The sequence below is a fragment of the Garra rufa genome, chromosome 4, assembly GCF_049309525.1.
Source record: "Garra rufa chromosome 4, GarRuf1.0, whole genome shotgun sequence".
NCBI lineage: Eukaryota > Metazoa > Chordata > Actinopteri > Cypriniformes > Cyprinidae > Garra > Garra rufa.
This window is the reverse complement of record NC_133364.1, coordinates 3,163,411-3,181,322: the sequence shown is the minus strand read 5'-3', so window position 1 is coordinate 3,181,322 and position 17,912 is coordinate 3,163,411. Positions and strand designations below refer to the sequence as shown.

The 17,912-nt window shown below is 38.3% G+C and overlaps 1 protein-coding gene across 2 annotated transcripts; it reads right to left on the bottom strand.

Annotated features, from left to right (window-relative positions):
* Nucleotides 1–1,871: 1,871 nt before the first annotated feature.
* pthlha (parathyroid hormone-like hormone a) lies at nt 1,872–17,378 on the bottom strand. 2 transcript variants are annotated; one of them, XM_073838537.1, is made up of 5 exons: nt 17,229–17,378; nt 9,976–10,043; nt 8,621–8,744; nt 3,434–3,925; nt 1,872–3,181 (listed from the first exon to the last, which is right to left on the bottom strand). In XM_073838537.1, exons 3-4 carry the CDS (start codon nt 8,731–8,733, stop codon nt 3,457–3,459), a joined length of 582 nt encoding a protein of 193 aa, XP_073694638.1. In that variant the 5' UTR covers nt 8,734–8,744; nt 9,976–10,043; nt 17,229–17,378; the 3' UTR covers nt 1,872–3,181; nt 3,434–3,456. The 2 variants fall into 2 exon arrangements, with proteins under 2 accessions (XP_073694638.1, XP_073694637.1); XM_073838536.1 differs by lacking the exon at nt 17,229–17,378 and having other exon boundaries at nt 9,976–10,246.
* Nucleotides 17,379–17,912: the final 534 nt, after the last annotated feature.

Genomic DNA, 17,912 nt, shown 5'->3' with positions numbered 1-17,912 from the left:
AAAAACTCTTGAGTTCATAATGAGATCTCTGACTTTTGAACACAAACTTCAGTTATATGGCAAATCTGCTCTGAGCATCATGAGACATTGCTGAGATCTTTTTTAACTAGAGGAGACACAGTTGAGATTACTGGAGTCGTTTTCTCAGGAGAAACATATGAGAAGTAGGAGACTTTCGCAAAGGCCTCGATTTACTTTCCATTTTTATTTTGCAGATGCAACACAGTGAATCATCTAGGCTTGTAGGAGCATTAATGTGATCGTCAGATTGATTTTTTTGGAGCTAAAGTGTGATTTATTGTAAATGTCATTGAGTCTAGTGTGTGTGTGGTCTAACCGTACCGCGTTCCCAGCGCTCTTACATTGCTTTAAACTCATCGGGTTTGAGGGGGGTCACTTTACTGACTCGATCCTGATCCATGTGTGCACTGAAGTGTGTACGGTGTCTCTGAGGGGGAAATCTGTTGGTATGTTATCCTGAAATGATCCCAAACTGAGCAAATAGTTCTCATAGCCTGTAAAAGTTGTTTGAGATGAGAGCTGCTGGAAAGTGGGAAAAGCGAGTAAATCCCAGCAGCGCTAAGTTCCATCCATACGGCTGATCTCAGCCTTCATTAACTGCTGTAAGCTGCTTGTGTGACTTTCATCAAACAAATAAATGTCAGAGAAATTGAACTAATTCCCAGCATGCCGAATGCCAAAGACCCCCCTCTGCCATGGAAAAGTTGAATGTTGATGCTCTGGGTTTTGGTGTCTTGGAGGAAAGAGGGACCTGGGCAATGGTCCTCTGTTTTTTCTACTAGCAAACCCTATTTCTAATGAATAAGAGTTAAGGAAAAGCCTGAGACACATGCATGACTTTTTGGGTCATATGTTTGGAAATAAAAATGCATGTGCAAAAGTAATACTTCTAAAGCATAGACAAATAGCTACAGACAAATGCATGGCCTTTTGGGCATCCATTTGGAAATTAATAAATATTTATGTATAAAATTAAATATATTTCTAATGTATACAAAGCCAGAAACAAATACATGGCTTTTATGGACATTTGTTAGTTTGTATGTAATTAAATATGTAAGTTAAGTAAATAAATAAATATCTAATGCATATAAACTTAAGAAAGGCCAAAGACAAATGCATGGCTTTTGTGGCCTTCCATGTGTTAAATCAGTATAAAAAGCAGGCCTGAAACATAGTCTGTGTAAGTATGTGTCAGACCATAATTACTGCAAAGTATGCACTGAATTCTCAGTAGTATATATAGAAATATAGCATGCATTAGCATAAATTGACTTCTACAGTCAGAGCAACAGTCTGAAGAATATCTTGATGAGCAAGTTAGTTAGTGAAACTGTTGACATGTTTGTAGGAGCTACCTGAAAAATAACACATCTGGTTTTAAGGGTACAAACATTTGCAGGAAACTCTATCGCCCCCTTGAGGACTGAGGTTTGCTGCCACCACAGGAGCTCAAGAACACACATTAAGTGTGTTTACCCTGACCGCCAAGTGTTCGCGTGCTCGCACAAAGTGCTTTTGGCTTTAATCAGCGATTTGTATTTCCACACAACTCTGAAAATCAATGGGTGAGCGGATGGACTACAGTTCAAACGCTGTCCATTCATTACGGCCTGATTTCCAGAAGCTTTTTCCACACATTTTTGAGTCTGCTTCCCCGTGGAACGGTTTTCCTGTCTGCACGGGAGCAACATCAGACGCAAGTGGGCGAAAGAGAGCCAAACACCCGGCTGGAGCTTTCATTGTTCACTCTCTCTCTCTCCCACACACACACACACACACACACACACACACACACACACACACACACACACACACACACACAATCAAATATCCCACACACTGCAGGAAATGGTCAGATGTTTAATTCATTCAGTACAGGGTTTTTCTCTCTCAGTGCAAAACAATAAGAGTTCTTCTATAATGTGTGCTGGTCGTGTACAGATGCTTCTGTGGTTTTGAAGGGAGGTGCTCAAGGCTGATATAAGGATGATGATGATGATGATGTGGGGCTCGTCCAGGTCAGCAGCAAAGAAACCCAAAATAAACAGATATAGAAAAGCTCGGCTCCAAACCCTAGTGAGCAGCATCCTAACTGAAACAAGTGACTGATGATTGAGTTTGATTTTGTATTTATAATAGGCATTTCTTTCATTTCTATGGAAGCCCCTCCCCCTCAAAGAAATTCTGGCAATTCTCAGAATTGCATGACTTGCAATTGTGACAAAAAGTTGCAATTTTTTACTTATTATATACTTATTTGCAACTTTATGAAAAAAGATTTTTTCTTGCAATTGAGAGAAAAATCTCATACCTTTTAACTAATAGAATATTGTTTGTTCCACACCTAATTTTCTTACTAAATTAATCAAATTGATTTGCAATAAACAGTTTCATAAATAAAAATAAATAAAACCAAATAAATGCAAATAGTTAATAATAACCAAGCCATGATTTTAGTGCAGAAATCTGACAAATATGCATCGCATTCAATTTATTCATTTAATCCAAAGTGATGGAAATTGTATATGCAATTCAAATCCTAAATTTAAGCCTTAATATGTTTTTAAGTGTTAGATGACTATTTTCAGTGAGCTTGAATCCTTCAGATGTGGTCTACTTAGGCAGCTCACTAGGGTTTGGAACAGACTCACAGAAACATGGATGCCAAAGCTGTTGAACATACAATGAATCAGAACATGGGCAAACACAAGCGTGACTATAGTCTTCTTCATTCGACTCAACCACAAAATACGTCCATTAACAAAATGACTTGTATATATTTCTATATTTATATATCTAAAGTGCATTATAGTACAAAAATATAGAAGGTCAGCAGCACCTTGATACCTTTACAAAATAAATACACCATTCAAACAAAATAAATTACAGGAATTCTGACACCGTAATAGAGGCATAGTCCTAAAAAAATTAAAATTAAAAAATGAATCAAAATGAAAACGAAAAAAAAAAGAAACAAAGCAAAGTATTCACAAGGATCCAAAACGTGTGGCTCCGTGGAGCTGTAATAATGCTTTAGCAGTATCGTTATTTGTCTTTGTCACTGTTCGGGTGCATTGAGAATATTTACAGACAATAAATATTTTCCTCTCACTTTTACATGAACATTTAGGTGTCCATTTCAAATGTCCTCACGGATCTGAAAGAGAAAAGACAAAATGGGATTGTTTTATTTTCTGTGTTATCTCAAGGCACTTTACCAGAATAAGATTAAAATATATTAAAATATGATATAAAATCAAACAATTACAAAATAGTTACATAAAATGTACCCTCAAAAAGTGAGTTTTAAGACATTCTGCGTTTAGTTCACTACAATGTGATAACTGTTTAAATGGCAGCTCAATTTTGTTAGTATTTTAATCATTTAGAGTAGTGTGAAATGATTTACCGTTGTCAAAGACTGACAGTGTTTTAGTGCAGCGCCACCTGCTGGTCCGAATACGGCCGCCACTCCAGGTGGAAACCGCTGGCGAACTCCTGCAGCGATCGAGCTCTCCTCTTCCTCTTCTCTCCCTCCCTCCTCTTCCCCGCGCGGCCTTTCTTCTTCCTCTTGCCGATGGCCTTCAGCGTGCTCTCCTTGTATGTTTGGGACTTGTTGGTTTCCTGCGGGAGGTTGGTTCCCTCCTCGTCCTCCGAGGTGTTCGGCAGGTTCTTGGTGCCTCCGGCGGGTTTGGGGTGGGCGGTTCCCGTTCCTGTGGACACGCTCGGCACGGGGACCGTGAAGCCGCCCCCCCCTCCTCCGCTGCTGGACTGCGGGATCTCCCGGATGTCGGCCGTGTGAACTACATGCAGCAGCTCCTGCAGCCACATACGCCTCTTTAAGTCCTGCAGCGACCGGCTCTTATCGTGCATCAGCTGAGCGTGAGTCACTGAACGCTTCCTAAAACAGACAAGAGTGATCAGATGTCAGAATTTATATTTACGTATCTGACAACTCAAAATCAATTCAAATGAACACATAAATCTTCGCAATAAAAATAACAGTTTACATATTGCACATTTTTCTTACTTGAATTGGCATTTGCTTTTGATTTTCATTTTAGGCATGAGATTTAGTGCCTAAAACAACACTAAAATAATAATTTGAGAGTGAAGGAGAAAAATACATTCATATGCAAGATATATTCTCCTGAATCAAGTTTTAATAGCTTATAAAATTTGGTTTTGCAAGTAAATGTCACTTGTTTTAGGGACTTTTAGCTTATTTTACTGGAAACTGATCAGGATCACAGTAATAAAATGATTTTATGCAGTCAAGCTTAGCTTGCAGTGAACTCAATGTTCCGCACACATTTTACAGTAAATGTGTTTGCTTCGTTTGAACCCGTGACCTCAGTGTTGCTAACTTTGCTTGGTATGAATGTGTGTAAATCACAGTTGCCTCAGTTTCACAGATCAACGTGTGTGTCTCTTCTATAATTCATTCTGTTTGCTGCAATCTTGTTGGCTCTACACACACGTTCAGACGCACACACAGTGCCTTTAACCTAAATCCAGTCTGTGATCAGTGAGCGTCTATACTGTCGCCCCTGTTCAATGTGTTTTTAGTTAAATCCAGGGGGTTGAGAAGGTCTGGCCCTCATCCAACACCTCGCTGGTGCTGTTTTCACCCACCCGGCCCGGCCCAGGCCTTTGCTTCCAGATCCTGCATCAAACCCAAACAAACCACCAGGAGTGCTGATGTGAAGCTCCGTCAGCCAACACGCGGGACCCTTTCTGACGCGCCTCTACTTTTAAACATAGTACATCAAAACTGTCACGATCCGAACTCGGCAACAGCCAATAATCACAGGTTTAGCTGATGAAACAGGCAGCTTAAACACTCAGTGCAATAACTCTAATTAATGGTGCCATTGTGTCTCGGCTTAAATCATTCGGAGGTCCGTCCTGTCAGCCGTACGACTCTCTGCTACCGTGTGCACTTTTGGATGCTCGGCTCTGTCCCAATGTCTTGAAACAATTACACATATCTCACAGGCGCTACTGCACTCTGGCCAAAGTAAAGCATAATTCAGTGCTGTTTGAAAATATCCAGCAGTCGCTCGGGTTCAAATGCAAACGGCGGCGTGAACACGAGGGGGCGGCAGAGGGCATCAAACCCTGGTCAGATCAGGACACACTAACAGAACAAATCAACAAACAGCAGGTCATTCATCTGTGGATTTCACTAAAGATTTCACTTTGGAATGATGACTAGGACTGATACAACTAATAAAATACTGATATATATCACTATACATACCAATGACATAATTCAATTATATATATCAGTATACATACCAATGACATAATTTTAAAAACCTATTTTACATATTAAACTTAAGCTATAAACTGGTTAGATTGCGTTTGGGTTGCATTCTTATTTTATTTACCTACAGCAACTAATGAGTCTGAAGTCTCATTTACGGAAAATAACTGCTCCTGTGTTGAAAAATATGGATATTGCTCTTTTGATCCTGTTCATTACTTAATCCAGTAGATAATTGACAGATTAATTGGTTATCACTATAGTTATTAGTTACAGCTTTGATCTGTAGGAGTGTGAATAAGAATCATCAGAAGTGCATATCCATGCATCTCAACTTCCATCGCCTGCTTCTCTGACTGAAGCGCAGGTGACTCTGCTTCTGTCTAAACAGGTAAATGATGCTCCGTTCTTCATTTTCTGAACAATCTGTACCCTCCACGCACAAACGGCCCTTGTTTCCAGGCTGGTTAAAGCGATCCGTGAGATCATTGCTTGCCAGGCCGTGGAACGATGAGTTTTCCTTTCTTTGGAAAGTGGCTTTATTCCTCTCCGGTGGCTCCTAAATAATGCTGCTCCTCCTGGCAGCTTGTGTTCTCCTCTCCTCTGTCACCTCTTATTATTTTCTTAATGTACTGGGACAGATTTACGAGTGAGGAATGTCCTGAGAGAACAAACCTTTCCCATAAAAGCCTGAACGCCAGTTTCTGTGCGTCTGTAGACAATGAAGAAAAACTCGGCTCAGGACAGCATATCCATCATACGTCCATCTGTCTATCTTTCTATCTATCCATCTATCAATCCATCCATCCATTGCTCTCAGTAAAGGTGGACTGGTGAACGTGAGGTTTATGTAAGAATTATGTAAGAATGTTTTTTCATTCTGTAGATATCGTTTTCAAACACTTTTCATGAATGTAAAAAGCTCTTTTGTTTTCGCTTGTACTCTATTAAGTTGACCTTAAACACTACACGAGCAGCACTAAAGCGAGCGGGAGAGAAAACTCGCAGTGTGGCATCCTTCCAGCTGTTCCTTTTTAGCATACCTGAAGATAATTGCTGCTTTGTGCTGCTTTAATTAAAAAAACAGGCCGAGAGAGAGAGCGAGCGAGACCTGCTTTCACCCTTATCCGCGATGCATGCGGTCTGAAAGATCTCCGGCTCCGTGCGTTTCATCTTCACAGGCGCAGCTGGCTCGGGTTCAAGTCAAACTCCAGTAGGAGGCATTGTCCTGGACAGCAGATGGACTTGTCAGCATTAGCTAGTTATAAAGGGTGAACGCCCTTTCTGATGTGCCGTGAGATCACTGCGATAAAAGTGCTAAAGTGAGCGCTGCTGAAAGAGGAACTTGTGTTGTTTGGCCGCCGGCTGGATTTATGCAATACTTTGTCCTTCGAACAAAGCGCAGCTCATCCTAGGAGAGGTTTAATCAGAGCGACAGGCCAAAACATCATCAAGTCGCACCGAACTTAAGGCCTAACTCTGTTACGCTCATTGACATTTACTTGCTTACAGATAAGAAATCGTGTTTTTAACCTGGGGGCAAAAAGGTGTATTTTTGTATGAATTACAGTAGCAATCACACACATCATCTCATTTTATACGGCAAAGGTCAAATCAAGTTTCAAATCAGAGGCATTGCAATTGGATTGCATTATTAAAACATTTGTTTTCTTTTTAATATTTTCATGTGCATATAGCAAATGTTTCTAATGTAAACATACAAAACACGCTATAATGTGCACTAAATGTCATTGGCATTGCATTAGAGTCTCAAATCACCCTAACGGATCAGAAGTGTTTACTGCATTTATATTAAGCAACTAATTTAACTCTATATAAAAAGGTTTTGTATTAATATTTGCATTTTTCAGTTATTCATTTAGCTGATGCGTTTATCCAGGTACAAATCAAAGGCATTGCAATTGCATTGCATTATTAAAACATTATTTGCTGCATTTCCCAAACATGCATTAACGTCACACTCATTGCATTAGAGGATCAAAAGCAAAGTGTGTGTGTATGTGTCTGGCACAAGCTGCACAACAACCAGCAGACGACGGGCGAACGATGTCTCACAAACCCACATGCTCACATCATTAAAAGCCGATATGAAGTTAGGGAGGTCCTGGCAGGCGCAGGCGGATCGCAGACAGCGGGGGGAGCGTGGCTTTCCAAAGCTCCGTGGAAGCATGTTTTGCATTCTGGGCCCTGCTGAGGGGTTCACAGGACATAAAAGCGCGTTTGCTCAGCTCGGCATAATATACTCCAGCGGGAGAGGCCCGTTTGACTTGGGCTGCCGCCGAACTTTGCATCAGCAATCTCTCTCTCGCTCTACGCCTCTCTCTCGTGCCTCGCTATCAGAGGACACTGCTGCGGGCGTCTGTCACAAAAGCATCTCTGTGCGTGCAGCAGGTGGCCCGCAGAGTATCTGGGTGGCTTCCCAAGAGCCCCGCGTCCCGCTCGCCCTCAACCCCTGAGCAAACACGCAGGTGGGCGCAGACTATCAAAACACCTCCCAGCACGATCGACAAGCCTGAGCATTTTCCAGCGCATTACAGCCAAACGGCACACACACAACAACAATCACTAGATTTATACATTCACCTAAGAAAATGCACACATGCAATGCAATAGGTGGTTGTTTCTTGTTGGCATGAATAGAGTGCGTCCTGTGATAATCTGGTCTCTAGAAATGCTCGGATCCCTCCTTCAGTTGCATTTTTACTGGTTTTATCATGCAACACAAGTTTGATCGCTAAAGTACTAGCACACCTGGAGATGAATAATGACATTATTCAGTTCAGTTCAATATACAATAATGACAATAAATTTTAACAGTAAACAACATTGACAGTGTTTATGAAACCAATCTGAGTAAACATTAAACTGAATTGAGTTGAATAATGACACTATTGTCTTCTGTAGAGCAGTTTTACGGTGGAATTTGTTTCATAATTGATGCATTTTACAGCATTGACACTGTTATTGAACTGAACTGAATCAACATTGAACTGAACTGAGTTCAATAATGATACTATTGTCTTGGAAATCAAATTTGTTTCATATTTGGTGAATTTTGTAACATCAACCCTGTTATTTTGCTCTTTATTACTGTGAAGCTGCGTTGAAACAGTCTGTTTTGTATAAAGCACCATATAAATAAATGTGATTTGACATCTCTTCAGAAAGGCACATGTCCATTGCACATGTCTAATACTCAGAGTTAGGGGTTTGTTCAAATCACTACTTCTAAAAGCAACAGTAACATTAATGCTTTAGCAAAACTTTTTTAGTTTTTTTTGCCAAAAAATCAGCAGAGACACTTACATTCGGCTGCTGAGGGCATCGATGGGCCTGCCGTGGTGCGGAACAGGAGAACACAGTAAGAACAGAGCAAAGAACCACTGCTGCAGAACCCGTCTAAAACACAACGTCCTCATCCTTACTGGACCTGAGCAAACACACACACACATGAAGATCAGCTCATCCAGAAGTTATAATGCATGATGTGCATGTTCTGTTCACTTCTCTAAAGTGTCATTTAACTCATTCTTGAGATGTTGAAGGTGTATTTGTCCAAACATACAATGCAGTTTTAATGATTTCTGTTACAGAAGAATAATTTTTGGTTCCCTAAAGAACCTTCCAGTGAACAGTTCTTAACCCTCTGGTGCTCCTTGTGTGGCAGTCAAAAATGTTTTTTTTTTTCCCCTTCATTTATTTCAATAAAATGAATGTACTAAAGTTTAATTCAATAATGTTTTTTTTAATATTCTGTATTTTTAGGGGATTTTATGGTAAAAATGTTTATTTATGGAATAGTTATGATCAATTTATTACCTGTTAACCACTTTTTGAGCATAGAACTGAAATAAATCATAAATCTTGAATTCTTTAGAGCACAGGCTTAAATTTAATCTCTTTTTAATGAAGAAACTTGGCAGATTATTGCTGAAGTTAAAAAGTTCAAAAAGGTTGAAAAAGTGAAAAAGGTGTTATAGTAGCTTATAAAAATTGTACAAAAATACTATTTAAAAATGTTACATGAAATACACATCTCCCAAAACTGTGAAAAAAATCAAAGCCATAATCAAAGTTGTGTTCCAAATTTGAAGTTGACATCTAAAAAAAAGAACTTTTACTGAGATTTAGTTTTGTTGCATTCCACTATGAAATTTGTTTCCCATTCATTTTCAGCGCGGTCATATTTGACTGAGGTGACAATTTTTTTAAGGATCATTAAACCTTTTCAAATCACGTATATGATTGATGAAAACACATAGCAAGTGCTAAAAACTTCACTAAGAATCCAAAAAATGTCAAAAAATTCTAAAAGAAAAAAAAGAAAACAATACAAAACATAATGAAATGTATTGGTCAAAAAAAGGAACAAAAAGCACCAGAGGCTATAAGAACTATTTTTAATTCATTTAAATAACTTTATCCTCTATAAATAATCTTGCAAAGGCTCCAGGGTTCTTCACAGAACCATCAATGCCAATAAAGAAGCTTTATTTTTAAGAGTCTACATGAGGAGTGTTTCCTCCCACCCCATGCTGAAGAAGAGACGGCAGCTTTAACTTAAACCAGTTCAACATGTTGGAGAGAAAAGCCGAATTCCAGCAAGTCCTCTGAGCCACAACAAAAGCCCATGATGAGCAACAGGAGAGAAGCGTACTCACAATGATGCCTGTGTCTCCGTCTCTTCTGTCCTGTAAGATAGAGCGCGAGTCTCCTCAAAGTTTCCAGGCTGCGATCAAACACAAACAAACAAATCAATGAGCACTGCGGTCGGTCCAGGTAAACGCGTCCTTCAGCATTACGTCCTTCACTTTCTCTGAGATGATCTTGTCTGAAGTAACCAGACCACAGCAAGCGCAACGAGAGCAAAGGGAATCCAATGTGAGGTGAACGAGTGTGTGTTTTCCAGGTGGTCTGTCCCGCACTGACTGACTCCACTCTGTTATAGAGGAGTCAGATGAACCCACCAACACTGTGATGGGAAAGTTTCAAAACTGTCTGTGCAGGTTGAGAGAGAGAGAGAGAGAGGGAGGGAGGAGAGGTAAAACAGCAAGTGGGAGGAGAGGGGAGGTGACGGTTGGGAGTCCTAACAAAGACTCTGCCCGTATATAAGGAGTCAACTCTTCTGTTTATATGAGAGAGAGACACAGATGTGGCAGAAGAGTGGCAGCAAAGTACTAGAAAGGATTCCCAAGAAATTCAGGCCATTTTTTTCTGATTAAAAAGTCCTAAGAAGTGAGTCAATCCAAATCACATGCACATACTTCAGCCCTACTTCATTATTAATGGATATATCAAAGCAAGAGGCAATTATATTTAAGTTAAAATAAATAAGTGGATGTCTTTCTTAAAATATGTTTGACTTTATAAACATCAGCATAATTTAAAATGACTTTTTGGTTGATATTATATAAGAATGATTTCTGAAGGATCGTGTGACACTGAAGACAGGAGTAATGATGCTGAAATGTCAGCTTTCATCACATGAATAAAGTACATGTTACAATACATTCAAATAGAAAACAGTTATTTTTAAATTATAATAATTCTTCACAATAGCACAGTTTTTACTGTATTCTTGAGCCAATAAATGCAGCCGTTGTGAGTACAAGACTTGTTTTGAAAGTGTAAAAAAAAGTACTTGTTTCAAACGTTGTATATATTCACTAAAACAACAGTCACTGAGCAAAAATGAGCAAATTAAATAAAAAAAATCAACCATATGCATTATATTAAAATTAAATAGCTCTAACAGCTCTAACAATGATAATGAAGTCAACTTTCTATAACCGTCAATCACATATAATACATTTTTTTAAATATTGTAAACAAAACAAATATTATTGGAGGATGTTTTACAATAAAATAGCATTTTGGTCTTTCTACTGCAAAATTTCACATTTAATTCAGTGTTATTTATGAAACTATTTGTGAAATGTACAAATTCCTGAATGAAATTTGTTTAAAAGAAAACTTTTTTCAGTTTAATCCAAACACAACTTTCTTACTTCTTAACAATATTAAACGAGACTCCTGAAGAGCAGTTACTCTGAGCAATAACTTCAATATCCTCTAGGTTTGTGATTTTACTTTTGAGAGTCAGTTAGTTGACATTTTGTGTTTATAGGAAGTCATGCTGCTAACCTCCTCAGGTGATGTAGTTTGACAGCTGGTGCAGGTGTGTGTTTATGTGTGCGTGTTGAACACTGACTGAAGGCTATTGTTGGCCTTTCGGTGCCAGATTTCAGAAACACGTAAGCTCTCCTAAGCAAAGACATTTTCCGTACTCCCCGATCTTTTGCTTTGGCCAGCCGTGAGCACCTGTCACTCAGCAGATTTCTGGAGCAGCGCATTCTTTTTTTGCATGAAACTTTCCATTTTTTATAAAATTTATATGTGTGACGGTGGATATTTCGGCCCCGGCAGCCCAGATCAGAAACACATGAACGTCTCGACTCAGTGACTTCTTCACTGAATTATCCATTCAAAGCTCTCATGTTTAACAGGTTAGCTGAGGAGGACAACCACACTTGAAGAGATCACCAAAAGATAAAAATTCACCCTCAAGTTGTTTCTTTCTTCTGCTGAACACAAAAGAAGATATTTTGAAGAATGTTGGTAACCAAACTGTTTACGGCAGCCATTGACTTCCATAGTATTTTTTTCCATACAATGTCATATGTGTTTAGAATGACACAAGGGTGAGTAGATGAAGGCAAATGATTACTTTTGAGTGGGATAATGGTTAAAAGAGATCTGTATTTATTAATATCACTCTAAATTAAATGGCGTGCTATTTTCGTCTGCGGACACTGGCATTTTTAGGTGTTAATTCAAAGGTCCATCTGCCTGTCACATCTGCACTCGTCGGACATCCTCTTTCCCAGAAGGGTGATTCATTACGGCTTCACTGCAGATTAATTGATTTTCACAGCTGTCTTTTACATTAGTGTTCACCCCACCCACAGACTCACGCAGAGAATTTAAGGAATTCCTCTCAGCTGATGTGTTCGGTGTGTTACTCATCCAGAACGAGCCTCTTCTCATCCCTCTCTATCCTATAGCCGCTCTAATTCTTCATTATCTCATTAATTAAATCAACCACAATTCTCACATCCTCTCACTAATTAACCATTAAATTCACTCAGCACAAGTGTCTAGAACAAATAGAATGAGTTAGAATAGTTCAAAGCCAACAAGGAATGTTCTCAGAACGTTCTCTTAAAGTTATAAAAATGTTCTTCTGGCAACCTTAATAGAAAGTTTTGTTCGAAGTTATCTGGTCTTTAATAATGTTCTCAAAATGTTAGCATAAAAACATTTATAAATTGTTCACAAAACGTTGAAAATGTTTTAGTTGAATATTCATGTAAGATTTTTTAAATGTTACTACTTGTTTCGGAATGTTCAGAGAACAGAATGGAATGTTCCTTTAACATTCGTATTAAACCAAGAAATTTTAAAAACTGGTTGTTTTAAATGTTCAGAAAACATTGAGAATATAGTATAATATATAATATATTCATAACTAAATGGGAACATTAAAAAAATGTTTTTAGAACATATTTGTTTAGAATCTAAGCAAAAACCCAATAAAAAAATAATAAATTAAGGGAACCGAAAGTGCTAAATGCAACTCATTTTCAGGTTTTGGCCTACAAAATGTGTCATCTCTGCAGCACTTTTATTATTATGTGGCACTCTGAAATGCTGGATTGTGATAGGTCAGTCACGGCATTCTGCAGTCACCTATTTTTGTATAAAATAAACAGATTTCTGAATGAAATTGGATTCAACACCACCACCAAAAACTGTAGACTTGATTTTATCCAAGAGAAATCGATAGGATGATGAAAATTGTCTCTGAATGAGTGGTTGGAAAAAAGAGTAATTAAAATTTCATGGTGACTTCAAATGACTTCATGCATTTATAACAAAATAGAAATTATGTTTGTTTGCTTAAGATGGATTTTAAAAACGCCAGTCACAGTGCTTCATGTGTTTATGAATGGTTTCTACACACATATCAGGTTTTTGACAGAACACCTTACGTCATTTAGCTGAAGGCAGTGAGATTTTCTCTTTGAAGATCTGTGGAATAATATAAAGCTCGACCTGTTTACAAAATAACAAAATTGCTGTCTGTTTTGGTAAACATCATTCACTGGCTGTATACCCGATTCTCAGCTCATTCGTGTTTAAAGTCAACATGAAATCAAAACCGACTATTTACTTTTTTAATACCCTACACCTAGCGTTATTCTGAATGATTCATCAGTCCACAATATATAAAAAAAGTTTGTCTTCATAATCACTATTAAACACGCCTCTGAAAGGACTTTTCTTGTTGGCTAATGTCATCGGTCTGCGCCCCTCCAGCCACGCCCACATTTACGAGCCAATCAGTTCTCAACAGATGAAATCCAGTCCTGCCCTACTTTTTTATTTCTCATAGACGTTTGCTCAGAAATACACCAGATGACCACGGGACGCAAACAGACTTTCACTGAACGTCATGTAGGTATATCTAAAACTAATAACTGGGGTTTTGATTTGCTTCAGATGTGAAAACACTGCAAATGTGTTTGTGTTTACTAACGCTGGCAAACTCAACAGATTTGGACCGACCTTCTCACGTCATTTAGCTCGAGGCAGTCTGGCTTTCTCTTTGAAGCGAACAATATAAAGGTTGTCCTATTTACAAAACAACTCAATTACTGTCTGTTGAGGTGCATGTCTGTCACTGGCTCCCAGTGATGTTGTATATCTGATTCACACCGGTTAGTGTGTAATAGTATGCAGACTCTCGCATTTTACAGGCATGTCAGAAGTTGTTCTTTATATGCAGTCACACAGGTCTCGTCTACCTGTTTCAGCCCCTGTGGTCCACCGACACACACGCACACACACTTATATAAGGGTTTCGTGTTGAGTTGGAAAAAAAGACCTCATTCGGGGGCACTCTGTAGAGTATACTTTACCTGCATATAAACAGGTGAAAAAAGTCTTTCCTGGCAGGAGGCGTGAAGTGGGGACAGCGCCAGGAAAGCTGTTTTAGATTCATCCAAAATTACTGGCTTTTGGCAGCGAGCGGCATACACAAAACAAATGTTCACTTTTAATCTTACTGCTTTTTTCCTCCGTCCCTCCCTCCCTCCCTCTCTCACTCTCATCATCGTCTAATCTCTCTCCCAATCCAAGGACGTTTTATTAGAACAACCGTATCGGATTCAATATTGTCTGTTAAACACTAGCATGGGAGCGAAACAAGAATATGGCGATTATTAACATTTACATTTACATACTTCACAGAATCTATCTGTGAAAATGTTTCCAGATTATTAAGTCCACATAAATTTAAAATTCATCCCATTTCCTGTCTAATTGTATCTTGTTATGAACAATTAATTGCCATCTTTGGATCACATTATTGTAATATAATGCATGTGTCTCATAACTGCTTGTCTTAAAGTGACAGTTCACACAAAATGACAATTCTGTCATTATTTACTCGCACTCCACTTGTTCCAAACCTGTATGACATCACAAAAGATGATTTTTTTTTTTAAGAATGTGCATTGACGGTAGCCATACTATGGAAGTAAATGGCTACCGTCAACTGTCTGGTCTGAAACATTCTTCAAAATATCTTCTTTTGTGTTCAACAGCTGAAAGAAATGTTATCAATTTAAGGAATAGTAAATTACAGAATTTTCTTTTTTGGCTGAACTATCCCTTTAAGTTTTGGACCGATTAATCGAACTAAGCGTTAGAGGTGCAGCATGGGTTAAACGAGAAAATATCCCCCCGTTGTTCCTCGTCCCAGAATAAAGTCACATTCTGCAGCATGAAGCATCTTGGCTGCTTTTCTGTGGACTTTGCTCAATTCTCTCCAGGAGTCATAAAGTATTATATCACACCATTTACTTTACGATACGACTCGCACAGAACAGAATGTCAAACTGAAAACCCTTTTTGTCACATTAATGCATGTTTTTTTTTTCATGTAGTAATTATAAGCAGAGTTTGATTCTCAAAATTATAGTGAACTAAAATTCAGAGCCAGAGAGACGCTGCTCTGATACTTTAATGAAGATACTTGATCTGAATATGAATATGAATGAACATGACAGACAAGTTCAGATGATGTTTCAGTAAGTCTGAAGTGTAAATAAAGCTAAATCTCTCTAAATCTGCAGTAAATAAACACTGTCTACACAGAAAGTCTATACAGACTTCTAGAAAGACAGTCTTATTCAGCAAACTATGATGAAACACCAAAACGAAATAAATGTTTTAAAATACTAATACTAATTATAATTTAGGAGACTTAAAGTTGTTCTGGATTATATATACTGATGTAGAGGAAGAGTATCAATTTGACACTGTTGAGATCTCTTGTGAAACTCTTAAGGAGACACATCTACCCATTTAATCTAAGGAGAAACATCTGAAATATTAAGGAGGTCCAATTTTTCTTTTTTATAAAGCTTGATATGGTTCTTCATAACAGAATTGAACTCTGTTATTGCAAAACAATGAGTTGCATTGACACTGCACTCAAAGATATCTGCCAGCACATGAAGGTTCAGAGAGTGACAACAAATGACTTCACTTTAAGTTAAAGCTCTTCATTACGATCCAATCTGATGTGATCTTCTGTCAGACAGTGAGGATCAATGCAGCGCTGATTTACTGTCATCTCTATCGCAACCCATCTCAAACACACAACAACAAAATATTTTCAGAGCCGTGGACTGGCGCGCAGTACGGAGAGAGGCTTTCAGTGAACTTCATTAGGATTCACACATGCCAGACGTGCTTCATTAGAGATCTGTGAAAGCCTGTGGAAAAATTCACTAAAGATGTCTCTTTAATATCTCAATCATTTCTCCTAAACAGCAATGAAACCTTTGCTTGAGTCTCCTTCTCAGATATTCCTGAGAAAGTGAGCAATGTCACTTTAAACTCTGCCATCAAAAGTCTCAATATGTCCTCAAACATGTCTCATTAAACTCCACACAGAACAAATGATTCACATTTCACAGCTCTATACACTTACTGTATGACAACTATCGATTCATGTGTGTCTATTTGTTATTTCTCCTAACAAAATAAATCTACCGAGACAAAGTTGATACTTAAATGAGACCAAACTGTGCAATAAGTGAAATGTCCAGTTACATTCAGTAGTTATAGCTATACCTGATGTCATCCAAAAATGACTTGCTGGTAAATATTCAGTAATATTTCGAAATAAACTGAATTAAAAGTCAGAGATCTCAATATGGACTTAAATATTTCTCATTAAACTCTACACAGAGTGAATGATCTGTGTTCGAAAGCACTATACTCTTAGAGTATGACTACTGACTGTATAACCATTGACACACGTGTGTCTGTTTTTATTTCACTTAACAAAATAAATCAACAACAAAGTTGATACTTAAATGAGAGCAAGCTGTAGTGCAAAAAGTGAAATGTGGAGTTATAATAAAGAGTTATGTGATCCTAAAATTACTTGTTGGTCAATCAACTATTGAATCATTTGTGTCTGTTGTTATTTCTGACAAAATGTGTGTCTGTTTTTATTTACCCTATCAAAATCAATCAATTGAGACTTAGCTGATACTCAATTGAGACCTAACCATAAAAAGTGAAATTTGCTGATACTTGAATGAGACCAAACTGTAGTCAGAAAAGTGAATAAGTTGCTTCCTTATGTGATGACTTGTTTTTGTAATTAATTAAGATACTACCATGTAAAGCAGATCAAGTGGGAAAACTACACATTTATTGAGCTATGAATGAGAAACATCTTAGCAATTTTGTTGGAGAATTAGACAAAGCTGCCAAAACATCAATATTTCACAAAAAGACTGCATTTAAAGTGAAAGATAAGAAAAATACTCACTGTAGTGACTCAGATGGCAGTCCACAAAGTTGCCTTTACAATCCACAAGGATATTTCTTCTTTGGGTTTATTGTCCTGAAATCAGTCTTGAGTTTGTCCCGAAGGCAGGTGAAAGAGATGCTGAGGCTCTGAAGTCTGAAGTTGTCTGGACTCGCTGAGCTCCTCTGCTACTTGTGAAGCACTTGAACGTTCAAAATATATATATACGAGGTTCAGGGCTGCTTCTGACATCACTGAGTAGTCAACATTACCGCCTCACACACACACAAGACATGCTGCATATGAAATTAGACGATGCCTCAACACACACAGACACACACAATGTGGGTTGTGGGGGTTTTATATCCAATCGCATGCCAAAGTAACTCGTGTGTCTTTTTTTAAAACAAGAAAATCACATGTTATTCGTTTTTCATAGTATTTTTTGTGTGATTCACACCGGTTGGAAAAAAAAAAGAAATCACACACACGGGCACATACTTTCCCAGAAAACTTGCCCCGTCGCGTCACTGGTGCACCCAGCGATACCCAACACTGTTATTTCACTCGCTTAAACTTTTCTCAGGAACATTAATATTATCATTTAAAAGCCAAATATGAAAACAGCCGAAGAGACGCAGCAGCCCCGATTGTCTCTCTGATGTGGCGTTAAACAGCGTGCCGTGATAATTAAGTCGGGCCCTC